General features: G+C 49.6%; 1 protein-coding gene across 2 annotated transcripts; it reads right to left on the bottom strand.

Moving 5' to 3' along the window:
- Positions 1–433: 433 nt before the first annotated feature.
- PDPR (pyruvate dehydrogenase phosphatase regulatory subunit) lies at positions 434–26,868 on the bottom strand. Of its 2 annotated transcripts, XM_083851899.1 has the most exons (17): positions 26,524–26,868; positions 23,554–23,687; positions 22,533–22,614; positions 22,281–22,444; positions 21,183–21,304; positions 20,003–20,120; positions 18,531–18,680; positions 15,469–15,661; positions 13,835–13,959; positions 12,044–12,199; positions 11,809–11,942; positions 11,281–11,429; positions 9,850–9,962; positions 9,374–9,468; positions 8,637–8,726; positions 8,198–8,380; positions 434–7,294 (listed from the first exon to the last, which is right to left on the bottom strand). In XM_083851899.1, the coding sequence occupies exons 1-17, from the start codon at positions 26,748–26,750 to the stop codon at positions 6,890–6,892; spliced, it is 2,640 nt and encodes an 879-aa protein (XP_083708025.1). In that variant the 5' UTR covers positions 26,751–26,868; the 3' UTR covers positions 434–6,889. The 2 variants fall into 2 exon arrangements, with proteins under 2 accessions (XP_083708025.1, XP_083708026.1); XM_083851900.1 differs by lacking the exons at positions 15,469–15,661; positions 18,531–18,680; positions 20,003–20,120; ... (3 more) ...; positions 23,554–23,687; positions 26,524–26,868 and adding an exon at positions 14,330–15,453.
- Between the last annotated feature and the right edge of the window lie 160 nt (positions 26,869–27,028).

The following is a 27,028-nucleotide window of genomic DNA, read 5'->3' as shown; positions in this document are numbered from 1 at the left end:
CATCCCTGCAGCGGGCCGCATCTCTCACTCAGCCTGCCTTGTGTGCTTAGGGCTGCTCCAGGAGCCAGCCCTCTCTGCATCCTGGCAGGAAAGGCAACGAGCACAAGCTGAAACAAAAGGAAATTCCACTGAAAGGGAAGCACGAGGGGGGGGGGGGAAAATAAATAAAAACTCACCCTTTGTGTTCTGACACCTCCAGGGGGTTTGCCCCAGCTGGGTGCTGGCAGAGGGCTGGGGCTCTCCATCAGCCGGAGGGGGCTGAAACCCCACACAGCGTTCTGGGGCCATGCACCACCCGCCCCAGGGGCTTCCTCCAGCCCCAGCGCCCCTGCAGCAGGGGACCACCCTGTGTCCTCGTGGCAAAGCCACCTGAGGACCACGGGGTTTGGATCCTGACGGGTAACAGAAGGCTCTCGTGTAACAAACCGCCCGATTCGGAAGTAGTTAAAACGCCTCTTTATTAATATACAAACCTAGCAACGTTTAAGCCAACCAAAATATTAAATGAAGTAAAGCACAATATAAATACAGCACACGTAATAACACGGCCTCGGGGGAGAGCAGCGAGCTCACCCCTTTGTGTGCGCTGGGGAACCTCCGCCCCTACCCCCGCAGCTGGGTGCAGCCCTCAGAACCCCTCTGCCTCCCCCAAACCCCTCCGAGCCCGAAGCCCAGGGAGGGGAGGTGCTGCTGCTGCTCACCGAGGCAGACCCCGGGGTGATGTTTCACAAGCCCTACAGTCGAAGGGATTTGGAAGAGTCGCCGCGCTGCCGGGATCCAGCTGCTGGCTGCCCTGCGACAGGCGCAGTGGTCGGGGAAACCTCACCTGGCCCACCTCAGCCACGTCCATTGCACGACATTCACAAGCATAAGGCACTAGAAAGTGTTTTCTCGGTTAAAACAGGGACTCGAAGTGAACTTGCCTCAGGTTCTGCTGGCTGGAGGACGCAGGACTTGTTGCTGTCCGTGCAAAGCAGAGCATCCGTTGTTGGTGGCTCGCGTGTAGCCACGCTGCTGGTGGGAGAAGCCGGTGTCAAGCACGTGCGTGGGATGGCCAGCTGTCACCAGCTCAGACAAACCAATAAATATTAACGAGCGCCATCCTCCAGAGCCTCTTTCGTTATAAATCACCAATCCTCCTCACGGAGACACCTTGCTCGGACTAGGCAGGGTGCCTGAACCAAGGCACCGCCAGCTCAGAAGCCATCCCGACGCCAGCAGCGCAGCTCAGCCCTGCGACGAGCAGGAGATGAGGAATCTCGGCCATCTGAGCAGACACGAGGTCCCCGGCACAGAGAAACCCTTGAACCTGCTATAGCACGAGCAATATCCTGAATAAATCCACTTCTGGAGAAACAGGAACTCGCGCCGAGGCTCTGCCAAGGCTCTCCCAGCCTGCCCTGTGCGCCCCAAGCACAGCAAGAAATCAAGCGGCACGCACGGGCAGTGCACAAACACCTAGCCTAAAAGCCTTAAGGCATTTACAAATATGTAAAGATTTTTTTTCCTCCCTCGAATGCACTCGCTGAGGGCTCTAAGCACGCTACAATCACAACGCTTAAGGAAAGTGTAAAGTGCAAAGAAAATTTTCAACTGCTTCTCAGGGACAGCTTGAAGTCGTCTGGTGACGTTAATCCCTTCTCCCCCACGCCCCATTTCCTGCCTGAACGTTAAAAACAACAGCAACAATAAAAGAAACAACCTGCCCTAACAATCACTTAAGGAAAAGGTAGCTTAAAACAAAAAAGCATCCCAACGTGGGCAAAAAAAAAAAAAAAATCAAGCCGATCAAGTATGACGATAAATACATTTGGGAAGACAAACCCGAAGGTGATGAAGTTTTTGCTGGACTCCACCAGCAAAGTGTTCTGTTTGAAACAAGAAAGGCGTCTGCCCTTGCAAGCAATTTCTTTTCCAAACATGGAAAACTGCCTTTTTTGTTTTGTACATTTCTTCTCAAAATGTAAACGTTTTGGTTAAAGCGTGCTGGAAGGCTACAGCCAGCCCCAGGTGGGCACTGCACCGCCACAGTTAGCTGCTGCTTGCAGGAACACACCGGGGAGAAACGAGAGTTTGGGGCAACCCCATATGCGCTCCCCACCACCTCCACCAGGGCACGGCTTCCTCCACCTGAAGGAGAAGCGGTGGGGGGAAAAGTGATGTTGGGAACCGTGCCCTGCTGCTTGGTTCTTAGCTAACGCTGCCCTGGCTCCGCCTGGAGCTTACCCTGCACTAAATCGAGGATATGATTTAAAAAAATAGTGTTATTTTTCACCTCATCTGGCTCTCGGTCCAGCTTCCTGCACAACGAGTTCTCCAGGCCCCAAGAAGAGGCTTGCAAGGGACAGGGCTGTAGTCCCAGTGCGAAGGCAGCTCGCAGCAGAGCCACAAGCCCGTGGGAGGCAGGGTGGTGCCACCACCTAAAAGCTGCAGAGCTTAAATTGATGCAAAGAGACAGATCTAGAGCAAAGCTGGCTCAGGCAATGAGGCGCTGGGCAGGGTGAAGAGAGGAACGCTGCGCACAAGAGGTCCTACGGCACCCGCCGAGCTGGGGCTGTCAGGGGAAAAGCAACGAGACCTGCGGCAGCTTGAGCGCAGCTACAGGAAGGGGGAACCCAAACCCAGGCTTACACCAAGACCTGGAGATGCAGGCACACGGCTTCTGCTCCTCGCCACAAACAGAGGAGCAACAACTGCACCAGCAAGGCCGATCAGGTCTGGACACCTGTGTCAGCACAGAGCAGACGAGGAGGAATTAAGCCTGGCAAAGACAGACAGGAAAATCACTACAGCACACGCTCCTGGAACATAAAACATTTCTGAATGCGCAGCTTTAATTTTAACCTCAGGCCACCAAATATGAACAATAAAGTCCTTCTCCTCTAACACCAGTTTTACTCCAGCATTTCAGCACCCCCTCGGGGACTAAAAACTACGAGAGCTTAGGCAAGGACACAACAAGGGTAAGGCCACGTAGCACGCCTGGAGAAGTCGTTGAGCAGAGCTGGAGCGGGCTGCCCACAAAGCCCTGCCTCTGGCGCAGGCTCCCTGCGCTCCTCGGCCAAGCAGCACCTTCCTGGCCTACAGGGACGCTGCGCAGCAGGGTGGATGCACCACTCTGTCACCAAACCCACGCAAATATTGCCTTCTGGGGAAGACAAAGCACACCTACACGTGCCAAGAGCACACCACGGGCACGTTTAATGGTTGTCACTGAAGGGTAACACGGTTATCCTAAAGTAGGTTATGCTCCACCTACATTATTTCAGCCAAAAAGATGAATTCCTTTCTCATACCAAACTCCAGCCAACCTCCCTTCAAGCCTCAGTCTTGGCAAAGGTGCCTGGATGGAGGAAACCCGCGGGGCTGCTCACGCTGGGGAAGCGAGACTCAGAGACCGGACACCGCTACAACCACCACGTGCAGTGCGTGCACACCGTCCTGCTGCTGCTGCTGCTCCTGGTGCTGCTGCTCCTCCTGCTCCTGCCCCAGCACGAGGCCCCCATCCCCTTCACAAGAGGGTGCTGGTTCAGTGTTTCCCACCCGCAGCTCGCAGTCCTACCACGCTGAACACGAACAAATCACCTGTCTCAGCAGAAAGCGTTCTAAGGCAGTTCTAATCACGGCGTGTAATTTTACAGCCCGCACCATTCAGCGCCGTGGATGCCGGGTATTAAGCTCGTGTCACAGCAGCTTCCAAAGGTCTGATGTCCACAGTTTTCCAATCTCAAGTTGTACTAGAGGTGGTAACTCCTCAGTTGGTTTTGTTCTTCATTTTCAAGCACGAAAATGTTCTTTCATTTTCTTGCAGCCACGAGGCGAAGGCAGCACTCTTGCATCCCTGCTTCATGCCCTGGAAGAAAGCAGCGCGCTAGGAGCGCCTCGCTCAGCCCCAGCATCTGGCCCTGTCCTAAAAGCTGCCATCCCGCTGTCCCCTTGACTGCCACCCAAGCTGGAGAAGACAGACGACTCGCGGTAAGGCCAGAAATACCTGCCAGAAGTCGCAAAGACTAAACCTCAAGGAGCAGCTGAAGCCTCCGGGTTCAGACATAAACAGAATTTGTCACAGGGAGAGCAGGAGCAGGCAGCTGCGAGCCGCAGGACTGCCCGCTGCCAGCAGCCTCCACCAGCAGGGTGACGCTGCAGAGTACCGCCACACCTACTGCACGATGCGCGTTTATTCTTGTTCTCTGCTCTTGGTACTGATAGATGCAGACACAAAATAAACCTGAGCAGACATAATGGCAGAAGTAGCTCACAGAACACAATTTTGTTGTCAGAACTGCCGTGGGAAGAGAAAACCGTATCACAAGTTATCTGAGGGACTAATGGGCACCCATAAAACAGGGGGGAAAGAAAAATCACACGAAGGAATATAACCTGGCTGCAACTGAAGCGATGCTTCAGCACCGAGAGGACACACGCTGCTGACCTTTTGGTTCGCTCTGAACTAATTATAACTCACCAGAGCAAGCGGTTTCGCTGGCAACTCTCCAGCAGCTGCTTTCAGTACTTCAGCCCACCTCAGCCAAACACTCGGCGTTCTCCCGAGGAAGCCTCTTTCCTCTCCAGCGACAAGTGGCACACGAACTCTAATCAGGAGGGCTGCGCTAAGGCGCATCCTGAGCACTGAGCAGAAAGCTCTTCTTTAGCCTAGCACCTCTTTCCCTGGGAAAGGAAGGCACTGCAACGTCCCAGAAAGCCATCAGAGGGACAAGAGGACAGACAGGCATCCTCCTCGAGAGCCCCGGTGCGCGATTTTCAGGTAACATGCCGGTAGGGCAGAGGTCCTCCTTGGTACATGCATCCACAACGGGCACAGTGGGATCACGACATTCCAACTGCACTGCAAAGACTTGTGAATTTTTGCACATCCATTTCAAGTTTAGTTTGAAATCCCTAACGAGGCCAGATGCTACAAAGGAATTCACTGTTTACAAAGGAGAGCACACTCAAAGAAGTGACATCTACATCCAACCTGTTACCCCACTGGCTTGAACCCTTCCTTCTCCCTTCATCCTATGCCCTATCCCGATTCTCCACCGCTGTTTCACAGCTTCTGCATCTCCCTGAATGGGGAAACTTGCTCTGACAACCTGTTCTTAAGGTGTAAAGGTTTTTCCCTTTCACACTTCTTGCCTTAGGGCCATCCAGTTCCTTTTGTGCGCTGAGAACATCTCGATCACGAGCTGGCAGACCAAAGACAAGACCTAAAGCAACTAAAGCAGCAGAAAACAAACTCAAAGCAAGAACTTGCAGAGGTTTTGAGCTCATATTTACACTGCTGATGCTCACCAGTTAACCGGAAAAGAAAATGCCCCACGAGGTTCTAGATTACAAAGTGCTCCCCGTGCTGACAGGGCTCGCCTCAGTGCAAGGCTGTGATTAAACTCCTGAAGGACGCTGGAATCATCAGCAGCAGGAAGACGATGATGAATACGTGGGTGCCAGAGGCAGGGAAAACACCCAACAGGTCTCCTTCCAGTAAATAGAGAACGTCTTCGGTTCTGATTGTGCTCACAGTGGGAAGGGAAAGGCATAAATCTGTGCGATACAGCTCAGCACCCCCCATTTTTTACAGCATCAGTGCTTGGATCAGAGCACGCTGACACCAGAAGAAGGGGTGAAGCCCCTGAACCACCTGAGGCAATTCGGAACCCAACTTCCACTCCCTCAAACCCCCCTCTTTCACTCCCTTCAGGTGAGGTGCTACGAAAAGAAGTGCAACAGATTTGAGGAGGGAACAGAAGACAGCTTCCTCGAGCCCCACAGGAGCTGCCGAGGTGCTGTCACCACCAGAACCTCTCCGTGTTTCTCGGGGTAGTCCCAGCCCCACAGCTGAGACGAGTGCTGTGGGGTTTTCCTCTAGTTCTGGAACAACCGCAGGCAGCCAAGCCACAAGATGTCATCCCCTCCTGCTGCTCAAGGTCCACGAACAAACACAGGTTTTACACGAAACTCGCCTTCACTGCGTGAACCCTGCCAGACGAGCCTGATGGACTCACACACACACAAATGAAAGTGAAGGAATATTCACAGAAACTGTACACTGTGCAGCTGAAACAGAAGCAGCATTTCAACAGTGCTATCAACATTAAACACTAACAACTGCCCTTGTTAGAAATCAGTATTTTTGCTAATAAAAAAAACCCAACCCCGTTCCTTTACAGAAGTAAAACACACATGCTGCTCTTCGGTTATGTTTATACAAGGCCGTCTAGCTTCAGCGACCCCAGGCAAAAAATCCAACCCGAACAACAACGAAAAACTTACCAGCACTACTGTCACCCCAGGGATCTGACGGGTAAACCTACTCGACTCCCTGGTAGGGAAAAACGGTGGATAAATGGTGAACAAGCTGGGTGATACCCAAACTTGTCCATTCGCTGCTGCTCACACGGCGCTTTGCCTTGTGCCAGTGAGGTAGCTGATCATACTATTGCTGCGCGCGCCAACGCACCGACCCCTCTACAAAGTGGTTTGTGGGGAGCAAGGGGAAGTCCCAGCCTTCAGCCGAGGGGCCAGGAGCGCTGAGCAGACGCCTGCTGTCCCACGCCTGACACCGGAGGGGGGAGAGAAGGGCTGCAGTCCGCAGGAGCTCTCCTGAACCCTTCCCGTGTTGGAAGTTCCTTCCCGTGAAGGAGTTCCCCTCCACCCACCGTGGCACGGGGGAGCCTGGCAAGCGAAGGGCTGAAGGAGGGAGACGGACAGGGTTGAGAAAGCTTGGAAGTTAAAGTTTTAAAATATACAAAATGTAACACGCTGGAAAAAGTTTAAAAGTGGCAAGACAAGAAAGGAAGAGAAAGAAATATGCGGGGTGAGGAGAGAGGACTGGAAGATGGTGGCAGGAGACTCCAGCCTGGGAAGAGGAGCGGGTCTGTGCTCAGCTCTACTCCCTCTGGTAGCCGCTCAGTTCCACCTCGTCCTTGCGGCGACGGTGCGTGAAGAGGGAGCTGAAGGGGTAGAGCTTGGCTTTGGCCTGGAAGCGCTGCCCAGCGATGTCGATCTCGTACTCGCCCTGGTTGATGAAGTCGGTTGTCACCACCAGCTCCTCGCCCGTCTTCTCGTCGAAGTGGTGCACGAAGCCCAGGCAGACGTGGCGCTCCAGCGTGTAGCTGTAGGCGCTGCTGGTGGTCTTGCCCACGTAGCGGCCGTTGCGGAAGATGGGCTCGCCCCACCAGGGCCAGAGGTCCATGTCCGTGTCGTGGTCCTCGAGGATGAACATGGTAAAGCGCTTGTACACGCCGTTCTGCTTCTGTTCCAGCAGCGCTTCCTGGCCGACAAACTGCATTCCCTGGGGAGGAAAGGAAGCATCAGCTGATAAAGGAGCACGGCAGCTGCTGAGCTTTAACAGACAAGCTTCCAGCACAAGGTCAAGAGAAGCTCGGGAGTCAGCAGGACAGGCTGCTTCTGCGCACAAAAAGCCCAGCTCAGACACAAGTTTCCTGTCACGTTCGTTGTTCCGGATGCCAAGTGTATTAATGAACACAAAATATTTGTGAAGCGGGCCCTTAAATTCATTCTAGTTTTTACAGCAGTGAAAGCCATTTCACCATTGTAGTTTTCACCACTTTTCTGGTCCCAGAAGGCTACCACATTTCATAAACCAGAGAAAACGTAGCCACATATGAAATTTGTGTCCCTCATCAGCGCATTCCCCTCTCTGACTTATCTCGTATAAGCATTTGTTTTGGCTCGCACAAAGACGTATGGAATAAGATAACAAGCAAGTGGCAGAGATGGCACCTGTCACCACAAACGAGCAGGATACAGCTCTACACTGTTCTGTTTCAGTACAAATAGAGCTCCTGTCCCTGTCTGTCCTCATGTTTTTAACTTCATTAAAAGCCAGCCTGCGCACCAGGTGGCATTTGCTTCAGCAGACCGGGAAAGCAGCTGGGAAAAAGAAACCTGAGCACCCGTAAGGTACCCAGCACCCTGCCCTGCACATTGCACACAAGCAAAGCAGGACATCACACAGATCACTGGGAGTGCTGCCTAGAGAGGAAGGCAGAATATTTTCGTTATTTCTACTACAAATATTTCTTTACAAAGCACAAGAACACGGGTTACAGCTATGCACTTACAGCTCCATCAGAAGAGCAACACATCCATGGCAGTCTTTTCACCTCTCCCACCCGTACCCACTGCGATAGCAGACCCTGCTGCAGGAGGTGCTTTCAGCCTCCCACCGTACCTTATCCAGCTTGACCTGGAACTCGCGTCCACACTCCATAGGAGTGGTAAAGGCATCCAGATCCTGGCCCCAGAATGCAAAGAACTTCTCGATGCGCAGGCTGCGGAGCGCGTAGTAACCGGCGTTCCGGATGCCGTACTTCTGGCCCATGTTCATCACCTCGTTGTACACGTGAAGGGCGTACTGCAAAGGGAGGGCGAGACACAGAGCTGCAGACAAACACTGGGAAAGAGCGACAGCATCTGACACACCACCGCTGACGTTACTGTGCCCAGTCTCTGGCGCACGAGGTCTGGCCAGTTGGAGCACTAGGCAGAGCGGGGAAACTCCCCTGGTACAAAACAGACACTTCGTTACCCTGAGTCAGCATGGAAAAAGTGTTCCTGATTATGCATGCAAGCAACTGTTTTAATTAGCTGAGGCTACAGCGTACTCTTACCTCTATGGGAATATAAAGCATGAATCCAGGTTCTCCTGTGTGAGTGATACTCATCACACGGATGCCATTAGCATAGCCCACGCTCATCTCCTGCAGAATCAGAGGGGGTGAAAACATCCAAACTGGAACACAGCACAGAGATCCAGGAGGAACACAGTAATACATAATGCAATCCACACCGGTCAGCCCTCTTCCCCTTCCTCAGGTAGTTCACTACCGGCACATGCTTCTGAAGAATTCAGTGTAAAAATCCAGACAGCAACACCCCATTATCCAGGCTTCTCAATCACTTGGTGATAAGCCTTCGAACTAGGTCAGGACAAAGGCTCGTGTTCTAAATACGAGACAGGAGCTGAACTGCAGCTATCTTCTCAGCCTTTCACCACGACAGGAGACACTGACTCCACAGTCAATGATCCCAGTTGCCCCTCAGACTGATGCTTTCAGAACTGATTACATGAAATATGCCAAGACACCAAATGACACCAAGCCTACAGCAAGAAGAATACTGAAAACAAATTCATATTTACCTGTATATTCAGCACACAGAATCCAAAGAAAAATAAGTAACAAAGTAAGCCTAACAAGTACACGACCAACCTAACTCACCTACTGCAGTGCATCTATACATAAATATAAATTCACCTCTAGCCACCCAAAACATTGTTCTTCCCCTTCTTCCACACATGCTTCAAAAAACCTAGCAGAGTGAGGAGGAAGGAAGCACAGCCACTCACCTTGCAAAAGAGAGAGGGAAAGTGTTCTGGAGTTATAGGGGCATACGACAACTCTGACAAGACATCCACAGCACGAGGGCCTATCAGGTTCAGAGCTAAAGAGAGGAAGATAACACCATTAGGATGAGAACAGAGAGGTCTTACCCGGTGTCTATCTTGCATATACACATGCAAGGATTTCTATTTCTCTTTGGGAAGTTGTGAGCTGTGGAAAGTCTTAAAGTTCACTGAAAGAAAAGTTATGTCACCAGGCTGTCTCCTGACAGTCCATGGGAAAGGAAAGCCGTCTCCCAGCTCACAGCTTGCTAGGAGGCAGAGTCTGAATTCAGAGTCTGAATTGCTGCTTTCATCCAACCGTTTGGAAAAGAGACCCAGCCACCACTCTGGAGAGCTTAAACAATTAATTGGCACGCAGCACAAGGCACCATTTGTGACTTCAGGCTGTATAACAAGGTCTGCTTTCAGTGATTTCCTACCTGTGTACTTCCAGGTCACATCTTCCATGGTCAGGTTGCTGTCGTTAGGCAAGCGGTTCTTCAGCCAGGCCCAGCAGTGGACTTGCTGGTCAGTAGGGGAAATCATGAAGAAGCTGGAAGAGAAAAATCGAAACCAATAAACAATGAAACTTCACAGCCACAAGATGATTCAGTTCATTCTTTGCCCATGAACTACTGGAGCCATTCAGCAGCTTCCAAGATAACACCAGACCAAAATAAGCTGGTTTACAAAAACCACGACTAATGTCTCTGGATCAACGCCACCAGATCTGTTAGGACGGGAAACCTCAGCCTGCGAGCATTACCAGCAGCCTGGGGACAAGAAGGCAGCAGAAGGACCAGAAGCAGAATGCGGGCAACTCTGCAGGAAGTTCACAAGGTAGCCCCAAAGTCAGAGTCATTTTGCAGAGAGCATTTGCAGCTCTTCGAGACCAGTGATTCTGGCTACTCTGACGGTCAGAAGAGTGCTTCATTCTCAAAGCAGTTTCTTGTTTCAGTCGAAGTCTTTCCCTACACAATGGTGGTCATTATTACCAGTTTCCGAAAACAGAACTCCACTTGATATGTGAAAACAAGCTAGTCTCTTTCATACCAACTGTGAGTTGAAGTACATTATTGACAGAGATAATATCTGCAGAAGTGATTAACAAGGAGGAAAGCTACCAGTTTCACACAGAGGCACACAATGCTTTTAAACAACACATGAATGCAGATGGAAGAAGAAGAGAAAGAAAAGCTGCTTCTAATTATAAGAGCAGCAGAGAAGAATGCCCTCACACCAATACAAGGACAGCATACATAGAAAATGGTCTAGGGAAATGAATCCAATGCTCGGCCGGGACATACCCATGAAATAGTTTTTAAACATGAGTGTATTTTTTTTTCTACTTAAATGCCAAACAGAGCCCAAGTTGCTTAGTCTAAGGACAAGATCTTGTGATCATGTCAGTTTGCATCACAGAGCACAAGAACGAACCCTGGGTGAGCACAGAGCCGAGAACTAGAGTAACGACACCACAACGCAAATTGAAACAGTCAAAAAGAAGTGTTTCAGCACGGAACTCTAATGAAAAGACTGGTCAGGAGCCAGCGAGCAAACATGTTTAGTTTGCTCTTTAAATGAATACTTAAGCAATAAAGTAATGACTGGAACAAATTTGCCAAAAACAAATTTGTCTTTCAATTGAGAAACTCAACAACTGAAGGCCAAACATTTTGTAGAAATCTGCACTTACTGATATGGGGACTACAGATAAGTTTGGGAGCTCCTTCTTATTTGAGTTACAGAATTAGGGATGAGTGTAGAATGGAGACTTTCCTTTTTTCCTTACAGGGCGTGGGGGTGGAATTTATGATCTTCATTAAGGGGTTCGTAGAGGCTGGTGATAAAGATGCAGTCTGCATACCTACCTGCGTTTGCTCAGCCGCGCAATGCTGCAGTCATTCTCATAACCTCCTTTCTCATTAAGCATGCCGGTATGCACAACGTGCCCAACTGGCACATCCAGGTCGTTTGAGAAGAGGTACTGCAGACTCTCCAGCGCCTGGTCTCCCGTGGACTATGGGAATTGAAAGGGAGAGAAGTCAGACGAGCTGTCTGAGCAACGCAAATTAACTGGGGCAGTTTAGGACTGCATCAACGTCCTGACCCAAATTCTTTCAATTCACATTGATAGTGACACCGACTTCTCAACCATAATAGGAGACAATGGTCACATGGTGCCGAAGGTCAAACCCTATTTACAGACTGAGCTGGTATTTCTATGAAGTGGGCCCTCAACAGACAAAAGGCAATCTCAGCTAAATATTTGTTGCAGCCTGAATCTGGCCGTACAGCCTGACTTCTCTATCTATCCCTCAATAGGAGTTTGAAAGCAGCCAACAGTAAATAAAGACCACCTTTCCAGGCTGATGCCTTGCCACCTCCTAGGTACTTACGCTTATTTCAAACTTGGTGAAAGACGACATGTCAATGACACAAACTGCTTCCTTACAGCACTTGACTTCTGAACCCACGATATCAAACCAGTCTGGCTTGTAAAAGGTTTTGCTCTGATCCAAATCCAGCAGATCTAATGCAAAGAAGAATCAAAGGGCAACTAATAAACCGAATGAACTACGATCTAACACGGACCAATATGGATGGGCTAGGCAGAACAAAACGTGATCTCACCTTTCCCAGGTGGGACAAAGTATTTGACTCTCTCAAACCCGTGCTTCTCCATCCATCTAGCCCCCTGGGCATCCAGACGGTCATAGAGCGGGGAGGTGCGCAGCTGTCTGCCGGTCTGGAAGTCCCAGCGGGGAACCTTCAGATCACACATGAGGGCTGCAATGGTCAGAGATTCGTTATTAGGTTAAGTAGTGATTTTTACCTAGGATTTTACTCCAGATTACGGATACGCATTCTTACTACACCTGAACCACCAATGAAATTCCCTCAAAACAGTTCTGACTTTTCCATTTTTTGAAATCAGCAAATCTCTTCTGATCCATTTATAGCTATGCAAAATCAGAGTAACAATATTTGCACAGAACACTTACATTTGTAGATAATCGTGGTCTCATGACAATACTGTCAACATAACTTACCCAAACTCTCTATTTTCCATGAAGCCATGCTGAGTAGCATTAATTATGCATGATTTTTCCCTGACAGCACACTGCATCAGACACTGATCATTTAGACAATACCAGTAGTGGGGTAGGGAGCCCACAGCCACAAGGATCATCTAATCCACCTTCTTAAATATTGGCAGCTTAGCTTTTTCTAGTTATTGGAGCTCTTCCAAACACTCAGCCAATGCATCATATTCTTATTTAGAAAACAAGTTACCTTAATGAATGTTTAGCATCCTCCCTGGTTGCCAGCAGGGAATAAAACTCAAGGATGCTTCTTTGCAAACATTAAGCTTCTACACAGGACATAAATTACTTAAATTTGAAGCTGAGATAGCCTAATATTTCTTACTGAACAACTCTGTTATTTTTGCCTCCCAACTAATGATTTTATTGGCATTACCTGGTATTGGTACTGCTGAAAGAGTGGGTAGAGGGACGAATGGATTATAGTGGAAATGTAACACCAGAAAAAATTAATACAGTATTTATCTTGTAAAAATTAGAGTGATTCTGTAACTATCAAGATTTCTAGAATCAAGATCTACATTGGAAAGCAACAGCAGAATAAAGCCAAGAGTATAAACTGATTTTTTCTGGGAGGAAGGTCAAAGCCTAAGGTTTTTATTTCCCCGAATATACCTAGACTCAGAGCCTTACACAACTTCTCTGCTTTCACCCGAATATGTTTTTAGTTTAGACTTGGTGTTCAAGTAACTGCTCTTCTTTTGCAACTCGTGGTGTACTTATACTTCTATTTGAAACTTGAAAAAAAAAGATGTCCACATTATCTCAGGATAGATAATCAAACAACAGGAGGAAATTATATACGGCTTTACACAGGAACAATGGCATCTAAGATCTATCCTGCAAGGCATTTATCACCAACTCGGGCAGGAGAAAGCAGAGTATGTCCTACCAAGACTTCCTGAATGACATAAGATAACTAGATCCCATACTGCTAAGTCAGAAACGATGGCATTTTCACGCTACGATGATGTGCAAACAATAACGGTGTTTGATTTAGTGTAGTATTTCTTGTTAAGATCTTGGTATTGTTTTATTAGGCTGGAGTCCTACGCACAAACCTCCTCCTTACGGGAAAGTATATAAATAGGAAAGAGCACCCTACCAACAGCATCTCTTTCAGAAAAGTTAGCAGGAATGCTGCTAACAAAGAAGCCAGCCTTTGCCTTCTTCTGGGAAGGAGCTGCCTTGTTGCAGGGGAAGCCAGGGGGAAGGACAATGTTTCTCAGGGTGGTGACAGTTGACAGAGGACAGACAGCGCAGCAAAGAGCAAGTCTTGGACATCCCGGTGAGCACTGCATGCAGAGACCTCACTTACGCATTACTTCCATCACACGGTGACGGAGGAAGGTGCGACTGCTCTGAAGAGTACCAAAGCGTTTCAAGTCCAGAGGCCAGACATTTTCTGATGGATAACCATTTACCATCCACTCTGCCAGGTACCTGGTGGAAGCAGTAAGACCAAGAAATTAGTCAGTGTCTTAAAGAGTCTAGCTTTAAAGTCATAAGCAAGGCAATTTGGACATGAGAACTTCTCGCAGTAGGGAGAGAACAGAACTGCCATGGCATTCTGAACACTAGCAGAATCTGGAAGGCTTCCCCATTACAAAACCCATCCAACAGCTTTCCAAATTATTCGTTTCCCGTTAGGATAAAACACACAGGGCAGCAGGACACATGGTAAACAAAGCCAGCGACTGGACAGGTAGCCTGGCTGACACCGTGTCAAATTCTCAGGCTACCCTACAAAAAGGAGCGCTGAGCACATTTAGGTTGGAGTTAGGAAGCTGACTGCTTTGTCGTTTTTCAGTACCTGGTGTAGGCTCAGCCACAAACCATCAGTGACAGCGTTCATTTCAGCACGAGGTACCAGCCAAGTTATGTTTAGCTACACTTCTAGCAGTGAAGGAGGAAGGCATGCTCCAGAGCTAAAGGACAAAGGCAGCTCAGACAAAAGCAGAGCAGAAGGATCTTTTCACAGTCAGTAAACAGAAAAACAAAGGGGTTTGAGACTGATCATTAAAAGTTACATTAGCAAGCTAAGCTGCTTATCTTGAGGCTGTAGCAACAAACAGTCAAATAATGTTTTACCCTCAGAAGTGATTTTGATTCTCAGATAACCTTACTGCAAAGATTCTCCATATTTCCATATTATTTATGACAAAGAAAAATCACCATTTCCTTCTCTGCTGAGTTAAATTATTAGACAGACAGAAACTAGTGGAAACAAGTGCAGATACTAACACTTGCCATAAAAAATGAGCAGCTTGCTAAGAAGGCTGTACAGCAGAAGGGCTGCTGGGCTGCCAAAACCAAATGGCAATCAGAGGAAGTGATGATCATTTTGCAAGCAACTTTGCTGCTGGGATCACACTTACATGCCTGTCAAAGTATTTGCATTAACACAGGACTTCGAGTGTACTGGGAAGTGGCTACATCCCTATCTCGCTGGCAGAGGACAGTATATAACAGGCAGCACATGGCATCACACACATGGCGATTTATCTGCTTTAGATTCACTCTCTTTTAGAAAAATTAACTGTTGTGTCAAGTTGAATGCTCTAAGGACTTCAGCCAAATAATAAATTAAGGGGATTGTGAAGTAGAGAAGATGAGGGACTGTGTGCTTTGCTAAGCTTTTCTCTTATCCTGGTAGACAAAAGTTTGGACCGGTTAGTCCTCAGGGACCTCCCTCGATCCTCAGCAGGCTGCTGGTGACCGAGATATGGTGCCTAAGAGGTGTGCAGGGTAGGAGCAGAATCTAGCACAGAGCTGGGGTACACACAGGACTGCTCCTCCCCGTGACTCAAGTTGGAGACAAAAGCGTCCTCTGTTGGTAGCAGAGGGGAGGTGACAAATACTGACCAGAACACCACACAGAAGACTCATCTGAGCAGTCTTTTTTCTCGGTTAAAACCTTACTTACACACCAAACGGTGATAAACCACTTACTTGCCTGCTCCCCCACCATAAGAGATACCAGCCGAGTTCATGCCAGCCAGGACGAAGTAGCCCCGCACCGTGGGCGACTCGCCCATGATGCACCGCATGTCTGGCGTGAAGGACTCCGGGCAGTTCACTAGCTGCATGATCTGCAGGGCCTCCAAATCTGGCATCCTGCGCAGAAGGGCACTGAGGAGTGGCTCTGGGACCAAGACAAAAGACAAAGAGTGAAGGCTTTCAATCTCAAGGCACTTTAGCATCAAACCAGAGAGCAGGATGGAGGGCGTGCTGGTGTCTGAACCGAAGGGAACAGCTCCCATGCTTCGACACATTCACTGGGTGAACAGTGTGCCTGCTGGATCATGCTGGCAGAACAGAAACCTCAAACTACTTGAAATGGATCGCACAGCACACCATAAAAGCAGCCCCACTGATTCAGACCAGTGGTGAAGGTCTGAGTCTGCAGATGATTCAGGCCAGCGATGCCTTCCCCAGTGGAAACGTGTTTAGCTTTGTTAGGGAAAGCAGCAAGGAATGGATACCTAGCGAGGAGTAAGAACAGAAATCTATATGACACTGGCCCCACACATCCTGCCAGCCTCTGCTTACCTTCAGCAGAGTTCTCCTAAACCCCAATACATTTTCCCTAAATACTAAGTGGTATTTACCAAACACTAACTGGTATTTACTAAATACAAAAATAATATTTAATAAATGCTAAATGGTATTTACCAAATAAAAATAATATTTACTAACTGGTAAATAGTGTTTACTAAATAACAACCTTCAGTGTATCTCTTCTCCAAGTACTCGACCAGTCTTCCCCAAAACTCCTGAAAACACCTGGCACACGCTGCCAAGGAGATATCCACGCATCCAGTACTTGTGGTGAGAGGAACCACTGAGTTTAAAACTTAAACTCAAATAACTTTCTGATGGCCCCCAGCCGGCATAATAGAAGCAGCAGTGAACAGGAGATCCCCATCTAGCCCATCCTTCTCTCTCAAGAACTCCTAGACCTCTGTTTACCTCCCTTTGGTCATCCTTTTTTTTTGATCCCTGCCAGTCAGTCACCCCTCTCTTGGGAGCTGCTCCAAGCCCTGATCAGCTTCTAGCCGCTCTTTCACTAGTAAGATGACACCCTCTGCAGAACACCTCTTATCTGGCATGCCAAGGATACGGAGCTGCATAATCATTTTGTTTTCTGTTCCTTTCCTAATAATTCCTTTATTTTGCTTTGACTGCTACTGAGCTGACACCTTCACTGAACTACGAGAACCCCAAGGTCAGCTCCAAGCCCGTTGTTTTGCGCGGTGAAATGAATACCACTCCCCAACACACACACCCTCACATGCTTGCGTCACTTCACATTTATCCTCATTGAATTTCCTTGCCACTTTATTGCCCAGTCACGCTGGAAAGGTCCTTCGGCGATTAACAGCCTGATATTTGAGAGCTTTAATAAAAGGGTAAGGTATCTACTTTGATCTTCTTGTCCAGGAGTTCTCTCTGCACTGTACTCTAGATTAAAGCCCCCAAAATTCAGCACTAGTAATGCTCCTCAGTTTTACACACAGGCTCTGAAATATTCAGATTCCACATCACCTAAGAAGTCACAAGCAGAAGCCTGCTGACCTGCTCTTTCTGATGCCTTGTAATTCCCCAGGGAGGGCCTGTTGTTACAGGCTTCTTTTTTCCTACTGATAAAAAGAGGGATCAGTTTTAGACTTGTTCTTCCACCCAGCCCAACATTTCAGCAACTGTACAGGCTATTTTAAACTCAAAAGGTGTGCCAATCAGAGAGATGAGAGCAGGAACACGTGAGCTCAAACCACAGGAACTGCAGCCCCAGAAGAGGATCAAATATTGGCTGAGTAAGCTCTGACTGCTCAGCCACTCTGCACATTTGAAGTGATAAAAAGGTAGCACTGGAACTTAGCATGCAGCTGCTTCTGAAACCTGGGCAGTGTGCGGGCAGCAAGCAGGGCTTTTCCATTCCGGTAGTATCTGGAAGACCAAAGAGGAGGTGGGTGCAACGCTTGAGCAGCTCGTTAGGGAAGCTGGTATTTCAAGCAAGTTTGCAGTCATCTGCAGATCTAAAAACTTCTGCCATATGCCAGCACAGAGCTGCAAGCCCATCCTGGCTCCACCCCATCACCATGGGGTCTGAATTGTTTATGAAACCCATACGTTATCTCTCAGACACAAAAAAATAAATCAGTTCAACCAGGGGAGCAGCTGGACGAACATGCTACCACTGCAGAAAGACAGCAGTGAAAGTCTCACTGAGCCTGGGGTCACAGGCAGAGATGCGTGTGTTCACGGGGGAAGCAAAGAGCTCTGACACAGGGCAGAACTGGTTCCCTCAAATAAAAGGGGAAACGAAGGCACACAAACTTCTGAGGCATATGAGAGGGGAAAAAAGGGACCCGGAGGCCATGCTATATTCTTTCCTACAGAAAGATCCCTCCATATAAAAAGATTTATACAGAATATCAAACCAGAAACAAATAATACGGGAAGAGAAAGAACATTTAGAAAGGACCAAGGCTCCACACTGTTGATGGTGGGATGGATGAAGTCTGGGAAGCAGCACCACCAAGTTGTGTTCGCAGAGCAACTTCCTCCACTGGAAATGCACTTGGCAGCCACCGCTGAAAGGAGCTGCAGAAACAAAATGCCACAGCTGCACGGCGGGTCAAGAGTGCTGATCTACAGTCACAAGAGGAGCAGCACGTGGTGCTGACAGCCCAAAATCAAACGCAGGGGGGGAACAGCATTGGAAAGTTCATGTAGTACGCCACTGCACTAGAGGAAATAAATACAAGCTAAAGGTCAGCGGGTGTTTTTACACACTGCGCAGACGTTGACGTAGTCCTTGGTTAAGTGGTTTTATGCAAATTACTGACAAATGAAGAAACAAATGAATTTGAGAGAACGTTCATCCTTCTTACACCAGTCAGACAGAGGCAGAGAGATGCTAGTTGGTCTCTAACAGCCTGTCTCATTGCTAACTGCCTCCTGCCGAAGCCACGTGCCTTATTGCTGTGGGCATCTCCCCCCCGACATACCAAAATGATCCCAGTCTTCCTGGAGGTTCTGAATCTCCAGCTGGTTCCGTCCCTCTGTGAAAAGAGGCTTGGGGTTTTTCTCAAAGCCCCCTGAGAGGATGCCGCCCTGCCAGTTGCGGATGTAGATCCTGCCATCGGGGTCTACGATAGCTGCAGAGGAAAGAAAAGAGATGGGGAGGGAATTGAGAAGGGACAGCGACCTCCGTCTGTCTTTCACAGGCACCAGCGATGGGCTCTGCCGGCAGGCTGGGCCAAGCTGGCAGCCCACAGCCAGGACCATTTCAGTCTCCCCAGCCCACACCTTCACACCGATCTGGTCCTCACGTGGCCCCCTGGTGAGCCGGTTCTGATGCCTAAACCGGCATCGATTCCCATCTCAGCCACGCAGGTTAACTTCTGGGCAGCACGAGAAACTGCGGTGAATCTAAAGGGCACCAAAGCCAGCACGACAGCGGCACTGGGAGCAGGAGGACACAAGGAGCTGCAACCCTCGCGGCACCAGCAGCCTATTACGCTGGCTTACTTCCACTGGGACTGCACCCAGGACCAGACCTACCACCAAGAGATGCCCTGCCCTCCCCATCTTTTTCTTCATGTATTAAGAACAGTTAATTTTAACAGGGGTGGGTCACTGATCCAGTCTGCTGCAGGCCACCAGCACAAAGACAGCGGGCAGCAACGGGGTGAGGGCAAGCAGTCAGGTCAGGATCGCTTCTGGTGGCAGTGTCAACCTGAAGCACTTAAGGAACTGCACCCGACACGTTTCAGAGCATTTTTTTTCCCCATGTACAGAAAAGCTGTGAATATATATACATTTAAATTGCTCTAGTAAAGTGAAAGAGAAGCAGAGAGTCCAGTGAGAGAGCTGCATTCCTCAGAGAATATACATATTAATCCCTAGAAGCAGAAACTCTTACTAAAGACAGAGTAAATGAGCAAAGCTTCCTACTTCCCCACCACAGTTTTCAAACACAAGGGCTTTTATTGAAGAGATCCAAAAGCCAGACCATGGGGGAGGAGCAATTACCTCAAGTGCTTGGGTTGCCCCTACAGCTCATAGACATGTAAATGCCATTGTAAAGCCTTAGCTTCAGTTGGAGGAAAGGAATAGATGGGCCATTTGGGGACAGCAGCCTGCAAGGAAAACACAGTGCCAAGGCTAGCACCCTCTCCAGCCCACAAACGCAACAATCTCAGGCACAGCAGCTAGCCAAGCTAGAGCCAAGGTCAGTCACCTGCTCTGTTGACAAGCTCTGGAAATCAATTCCTGCAGCAGAAGCTTTCCCAACAGCAAGGAAACAGATACCACTGAAAGAGGATATTCAAAGCAATTCAGCTAGAACATACTTCACAATTGCAATCGAGCTGAGAAGCGACAGTCCTTAGTCGGCTGTTTTGTCATAACACAAGTCACCTTGGAAAGGAGGATATAATTCATCGAGGAAAGCGAAAAAAAGCTGAAGAACCCTTACTTGGTACGCTGCTTGCCAGAGGTTCCTTCAAAGGATGTGTCAGGAGGTAGAAGTGTTCGCAGGCGTGGAGCGGGATGCTGACTGGTTCGTCCCCAGAGTGGCCCAACTCGTAGGCCCACTGAAATTACAAAACAAAACAAAACCAGAATGTAAAAGAAGAAAACTAACTCCAATGAGAAAGGCAGGACAAGAGCATTCAAACAGATCCTCTCTGTGGGTCTGCTTTCAAAAAGGCCAAATAAGATGTGGTTCAGTGCCCTAAACCTTAAACGAACACATTTGTTTTCTGCTTTCTTAGAATTTGAGCTATATGGGGCAAAGACTGTATTTGTGTTCCTCATGTAACATCTAGAAGAGTAGGACGCTGGCTCAAGACTAGGAAGCATCAACATAAAACACGAAAGAAAAATAAGATTCATATGCCACAGCCAAGGTGGCTGTGGTGCTGCCAGGGCCCCACGAGAATGAGAGAGCCAGGTGCACACTGAGCAACAGCGGCTGTCAGGTGTCTCTGCACGGTAGAGAAGCAACAATAGAAAGAAAAAAAAAGCAGAAAGTGACTTTTTCATGTGCGTGTCAGGAGGGCGAGCCCGCCACAAGAGACCCCAAGCGCAGCGGTGTAGCAGCAAGCTGCAGGGCTCCTCGGCAGGGAACACCCAGCCTTTGTGCCGAGCACACAGCCACCTCCGCTGTCCTCCCTCAGGCCCCTGCTGCTCTGACTTTGATCTACTCCAGTAAACCAAGCCAAAGCACAAGCCATAATAAAGTCAAATAAAATGAAAATGAAGAAAGAGCACGTGCTCATTCATCTTCCTAATAAAGGAAAAGTTTTTAGAATCCTATACCCAAGCAGCTGTAACTCAGCACTTCAGAGCAGAGCTTTCTCAGAGATGAAGAGACACAACACTAAAACCAGTCAGGGCTACCGCGAGAGTGTCTTTAGCATACAACATGCAAGAAGTCAGGTGGGGGACTACTGTTATCCTGTTTTGGTAGTCTGATCTAAAACAACAACATTCTTTGGGACAAACTGTTGTGGACTGCCAAGAGGCAGAAAGAAAGCACCTTTCTTTCTCTCTCTTTTTTTTTTTTTTTTTGGAGTTCCCTTAAAGATCTCCTTTAATAGCACAACTGCATCCTAACTAAAGGGAAAAAGAAAGACAAGTTTTAATAATCCTACCTGGCCAGCACAGTTGACAAAGTACTGGCACTGAATCTTTCCTCGGTCGGTCTCAACTCCAGTCACACGACCCTTCTGGATTAAGACATGACTGACGCTCGTCCGTTCGTGAATCTGTACACCTGAAGAGGACAAAGTCAGTGTGTCTCAAGCCTTCGTTCTACAGCTACTAACATTAAACCCTTAAGCTCAACTTAAAAGCTTATTTTCTCATAAAGACAAAAATTTCTGTGTTTCATCCAACCATTCTTAAGGTAAACCCTGTAAAACAACGTGCATACAACTTCTTCATTATTTAAGTGGTAAGTTTATGAAGAATCACAGTATTCTTTCCCCACTTCTAGATGACAGATAGACCCCAGTACCAACAACATGGAAAAAAAAAGTGTAAACTACAGATTTCGTTCAATTATAGTGCCTTTATGTGACCAAGTCTGCTTCTTTTATGGGAAATCAGTTATTTTGTGAAAAAATCGATTAGCAGTAAGCAAAACAAAGCTGGACTAAAAGAAACCAAGAGTGGTATCTCCCTAAATAGCTTCTTCCAGCCTGATGAACTTTCATCCTTCGAGTGCCTCACCTCCATTATCAAATTAACTTCTGCCCCACTTTTAGACCGCTCCAGTCTGCCAAAGTGCTACACAAACAGCATTTACTACTTCACTTCCAAGATCACTTTCAAAGCATGTATGTCCAACGAAATATGACGCAAGGAGTCAGGCAGATCTTTTCATTTCCGATAATTAAAACTCTTTTGATGTGTGATTTTGAGCCAGGTCCTATGAAGGACTGTATTTATGATAAAACAGTGTGTGCTTATTCAGAGAAATACGTAACTAGCAAGTACAACAAACTGGTGCTTGATCCATCACATGAGTTCTCTGAAGATTTAGTATGTGAAAAAAAAATCAGTATGTGAAAAAAACTCAGCCTGGCTATTGAGAAGAAAGGGATTTCAAGGAATATGAACCCCACAGAAACAACCAACTTTTGGCCTTCAGTGCTTAGCTAAGATCCCAGAACAGACGCAATCACTTTCTCTAATGGGAAGAAGGTAACTAGCAGGCAGGAGAGCACCACCAGAGGAAAAGCTCATACCATTCCGTGAGGCAGCAGTCGCCAGAGCCAGACTCACGTTGGCAGAGGACACGAGTGCATCTTCCGGCACGTACATGGCCCCCACAAGGTCGTGGATGTTGATAAGCGGGTGAAGCTGCGCCACTTGCTTCGGGGTGATAATTTCACACGGGATCCCCATTACACTGCCACAGAACACAAGGAAAACGTCGTTAGTGTTGCAGGAGAGTTGATGCAAACTTAAAATCAGTTTTATTTCCTGCTTATACGTACTTCAGCGATGAAGCAATGCGTTTCAGAGAGATTAGGCGGTCCTGAGTCTGAGCCAGTGAAATAGAGCCTGTCTTCATGTACCCTATGACAATCACCAAAGTCAAGTCAGATTTGGACAGGATCTTGAATTCCTTTTAATTTCAGACCCATTGCTTTAATTAATCGCAGACCCGGTGCTTCCACTACTCAAGAGCCAGGAAACCCCAGATCCCCACGTAACTTTAGACATTTATCAGTTAGCAATCAAGAACTGCATTAGTCAACTTTTCCAAAAAGCACTTCAGTTTTGATTTGGGCTCTAACTCTCCTTTGCACTGCATTTATTCATGCTTATAAAAGAAAGTCTACATACGGTACCTGTTAAACGAGAGGAGAGGTTACTGGCAAAAAGGTGAAAATGTGGTCGAATACATAGAAAAATAAAACCTCAACAACTAAAAGCAGACATTTTGTGACTCCACCACCTGTAATAGTTTAATAGCAACCTTAATTACAGGCACATTTAATAATCCATGTTGAGTTTGACGTGTATCACAAGTCTTTGCCAGCAGCAAACTTTCAGTACTCAAGTTTTTCATCCCAGGTGCGTGCCTGAGCATTTTGGAGGAAGAGTTAGAATTTCAACGTATTTCCTTCAATATTTCCAGGGTGAGACTAGAGTAAAATATCTTGCTTTGCCTGGGCTTTAGAGCTTCTGTTAAGCTTTTTGTATTTTTGAGAAGTGAAACAGTGCAGAATATGGATCACTCGCTCTCATCTCTTTTTAGTGTCCTTGTGAAAAAAAATCACCTACGTTTGTCCAAGCTACAGACGGCAGTTTGCAGGCAGGCTGCCTCCAGTTTGAGCACCTGATACCCTTCCTCCCCCTCTTCCAGTCAGATCAGTGATGTTCCTTTGCATCTGATTCGGCCCAAATACATCATTTTTTTGAGCAGGAACCAGCAGCACTTAAGACACCTACTTGAGGGCCAGCACTTCGATCCGACCTCCCAAGGGTTACGCAGTGCTCACCCCTCAGTACCTGTCTGTACGCCCGTCTCTTGCTCCAGCTGCTGGTACAGCTTGTTGGAGTAGTCTGCCATCTTCAGCTCGATGGACACGTGCCTGGCCGTGCTCACAATGCCGGCACAGAAGCGGGTGGTACCAGCAGCCAGCCTGCAAGAGAAGTTTAAAGAAGGCCTCAGCCGGCTGATGGGCAGGGAAGCAAGCCCAGCTCCCCTTGAGGCTGCCCCTGCCGGTTTCCGACAGCACCGAACGCCCACCCGCTGCCCCCCGCGCCCACCAGACCACGACTGCTCCCTTTGTCAACCTGGCAAGCTAAATACCACCACAGTCAACTTGAAAATCAGTTCTGCCCCTCAGGAGAAGGCCGCTGCACGTGAGAAACCCCAAAGCCGTACGGTGGCTGACACAGGGATAACACAACCTCAGGAGCGCTTTTGCCTTACCTCGCTTTTGGAAGCACGTTCTGTTTCAAACCCACTTCTCTCTAACTTGTCCTAAACGCTTGCATCTTTCAAAGAAAGCGCTTAAAAAGTTAGCTTATGGTCAAGCCAACCTGCCTACCCGATCCCTTCTTTCTCCAAAGGCGGGCTTCCCTCAGTGCAAAATTAACTTGGATTTCTTTGAGCCTCGCATCTTTGCAGTTTGCACCAAGCCCCTCTGAGCGTGCAGCAGTTACACAGACGCACGCATCGCTTTGCCCTTCAGGCACTGCCCACCCAGCTACCTGGGGAAGGGCTTCCACAGTGAGACCTATAAAAAGCTCTGCAGCACAGTCACATTTAAGCATTTCTCTCCCGCTACTTCCGCACCACTTGTAGCCACCTTCCCTGCTGCTAAAGCCACCCCGCGCTGCTCCGCCGGCCCGTGCGAGCCTTCCACGCGCTGACTTTTGGCCTCACAACGCACCCTCACGAAACCCAACACGAGAATCAGCTGCGTAAGGCGTTCGCTTTGCTACGCCCCTACCCGGTCACAGCCAAAACAGCTGCAGCGCGGCTTTACCCGGGCTCACCATAATTTTAAACCGCTCCTGGTAACGCAGTGCTCTTTTCACTTGGGCACACGCGTGGACTGAGCTCGGGGACCTCAGAGGGAGAATTCCCACTCCTGGCAGCTGCCGAGAGCCTGACGCTCCCCAGCCAGGCGAAGCCAAGCAGCCGGAGCTCCTTGCTCCTGACAGCGGCACCGGGGGAAGCTCTGAGCTTCCAGCCCCAAAGGTCTCAGCTCTGCGTCGTGCCCTAGGCCCCAAAATGCTTAATGAAAGCACCGAGAATTCACTTCCAAACCAAGAACCCAGACAACAGGCATGGGCTGGGCAGTCAGCTTCCAACAAGACGTACGTGCTCTGCCACAGGCTTCGCATCCAACTCACCAAGGAGCGCACAAAGCCTTCTTCTAGCTTGTGCTCGGCCAAACCCCACCAGAGCTGGCTGCTTCACGGGCACGGAGCCCTGCAGCAGACCAAGCAGGCAGCCCAAGCCTTGAAGCAGCCTACAGGGGGAGGGTCTGGCCATGACTGCATGTGACCTCCCCGTTTCCTGCAGCTGAGCTCCGCTGTGACACTTCACACGTGTCCCATCCCGCTAGCAGAGAGGAGCAGCAGGGGCTGGGTGACCTGTGCAGACCTTTAGGTCTGTTAAAACGGCCCGTCTCTCCAAGCCACGCTGCGTTTCACGCGATTACCTGCGAGTAAAGCACTGACAGACGTGGCTGGAGCTGCTGGCTTAGCCAGACCTCTTGGGCCACCCGTACCGGCAGCTGTCCTGACCTCTGGAGCTCAGATCTGCACGGATGGGCGGGAGGTAAATCGAAACCTTCAAATACGCATCCAGGGGCACAAAAAACCACAAGCACCTTCGTTGACTCCACTGTTTCCCACGCCTACATGCAAGTACCTCCAAACATTCGTGGCTGGGAGTCCGCAGAGAAGTTCAGGTGAAGAAAATATCCTCTGCTTCTCCGCCTAGGAGTCAGCTGAGAACTTAGCTGCACTGTAATTGTGGCTGAGCACAAGCTCAGCGTGAGAAACAAGAACGCTCAGATTTCAGATCCTTAGTTTGTGACCTCTTGTCTCACACGGAGGCGGGGATGGAGGCTTTGTCTTCGCAGCGCGCATTACCAAAACACCCCAAAACACCGGGTTTTGGTAGCAGAGGCCAGCAGGGGCGGCCCCTGTGAGAAGGGGTCGGGGCTGTCCCATTCCAAACACTGCCACTTCCAGGCAGCTCCCAAACACACCCCCCGCAGGGCACAGCTGGGCCCTCAGCAGCACCTCTAGGAAGGCAGACTGACGGGCAACAAACACCAGTGGGATGGAGGAGGAGGAGCGAAAAGAAAAAAAAACAAGGAAGAGACAGAGAAACCCCAAGGACAGAGGAGGAGAAGGTGGAGGAGGAGGAGGCCCAGGTGATGGAGCAGGCATTCCCTGCTGCCCGAGGAAGGCCCCGCACCAGAGCAGACGGATACCTCCAGAGGAACCGCAGCCCCTGGACAGCTGGAGCAGGTTTCTCTGAAGGATGCAGCCCAGGGCAGAGCCCACAGGGGACCAGGGGGAAAGCAGGAGAGGGAGAAGCCACCGTGAACCCCTCGCCCCCCTGCGCTTCTCGGGGTAGAGGAGGAGACAGAAGGCTGTGTAGGGCAGCAACAAAGCTGAGGACAGGACAGGGGAAAAAGAAAGTTGTTCTTTTAACATTTCTGCTTCTGACTACGCAGATATATTTTGATTATCAACAAACCCAATTTATTTCCCCTATGCTTATCTATTTTACCCGTAGCAGCGTAGGGCCGCCCATGGCCCTGCAGGCCTGCCCTGTGCCGTGAAGAAGCACCGAGCCCCGTAAGCGATGGTCAGCACAAACCTACCCCACGGCTGCAGCACTCAGCAGAGGCAGAAATAGCAGAAACGGCCTAAGTGCCTACAGAAACGGCAGGAATGGCAGAAACGCCTACAGAAACGCCCCGCTCCAGCCGGCGCCGCAGCCCCTACCTGCCCTGCTCCAGCAGCACCACGTCCCTCCAGCCCAGCCTGGCGAGGTGGTAGGCCACCGAGGCGCCCACCACGCCGCCGCCGCACACCACCACCCGCGCCTGGCCCGGCAGCGGGGCCGGCGGCGGCTCGGCGGCCGCTGAGGTGCTCCGCGGGCAGCGGGCGGCCCCGCTCCACCGGGGGGCGGCCGGGCGCCACCGCACGTCGGACAGCAGCCGCAGGAACATGGCGGCGGCCCTCGGCCGGGGGGAGGGGGGGTGGGGGTGGGGGCAGCACCGGGCCCGGCGGCCCCTCACGGCCCCGCACCGGGCGGCGGAGGCCCCGCTGACCTTCCGCGCTTTACGGCAGGCGGCCGCCGCGCTTTACGGCAGGCGGGACGCGGCGCGACAGTCGTCCGGCGCCGTGCGGCACGGCACGGCGCGCAGGGGGCGGAGCTACTCCCCTCTGAGCCACGCCCCCTAGCGGCGTGGCTCCGCCCCCTAGCGGCATAACCCCGCCCCCCGCG

This window comes from Anser anser, assembly GCF_964211835.1.
Source record: "Anser anser genome assembly, chromosome: 11".
NCBI classification, from domain to species: Eukaryota; Metazoa; Chordata; class Aves; order Anseriformes; family Anatidae; genus Anser; species Anser anser.
Note: the sequence above shows the minus strand (reverse complement) of the source record. Positions and strands in the feature narration are given on the sequence as shown.

Bases quoted from the DNA above. Each gene is read 5' to 3' on its own strand.
- PDPR (XM_083851899.1), bottom strand. From the start codon at position 26,750: ATGTTCCTGCGGCTGCTGTCCGACGTGCGGTGGCGCCCGGCCGCCCCC. The intron at 23,688-26,523 runs GTAGGGGCTGCG...CTTCTCTTGCAG, and splicing joins GTGCTGCTGGAGCAGGGCAG to GCTGGCTGCTGGTACCACCC. The intron at 15,662-18,530 runs GTATGTCGGGGG...TCTTGGTCCCAG, and splicing joins GGAAGACTGGGATCATTTTG to AGCCACTCCTCAGTGCCCTT.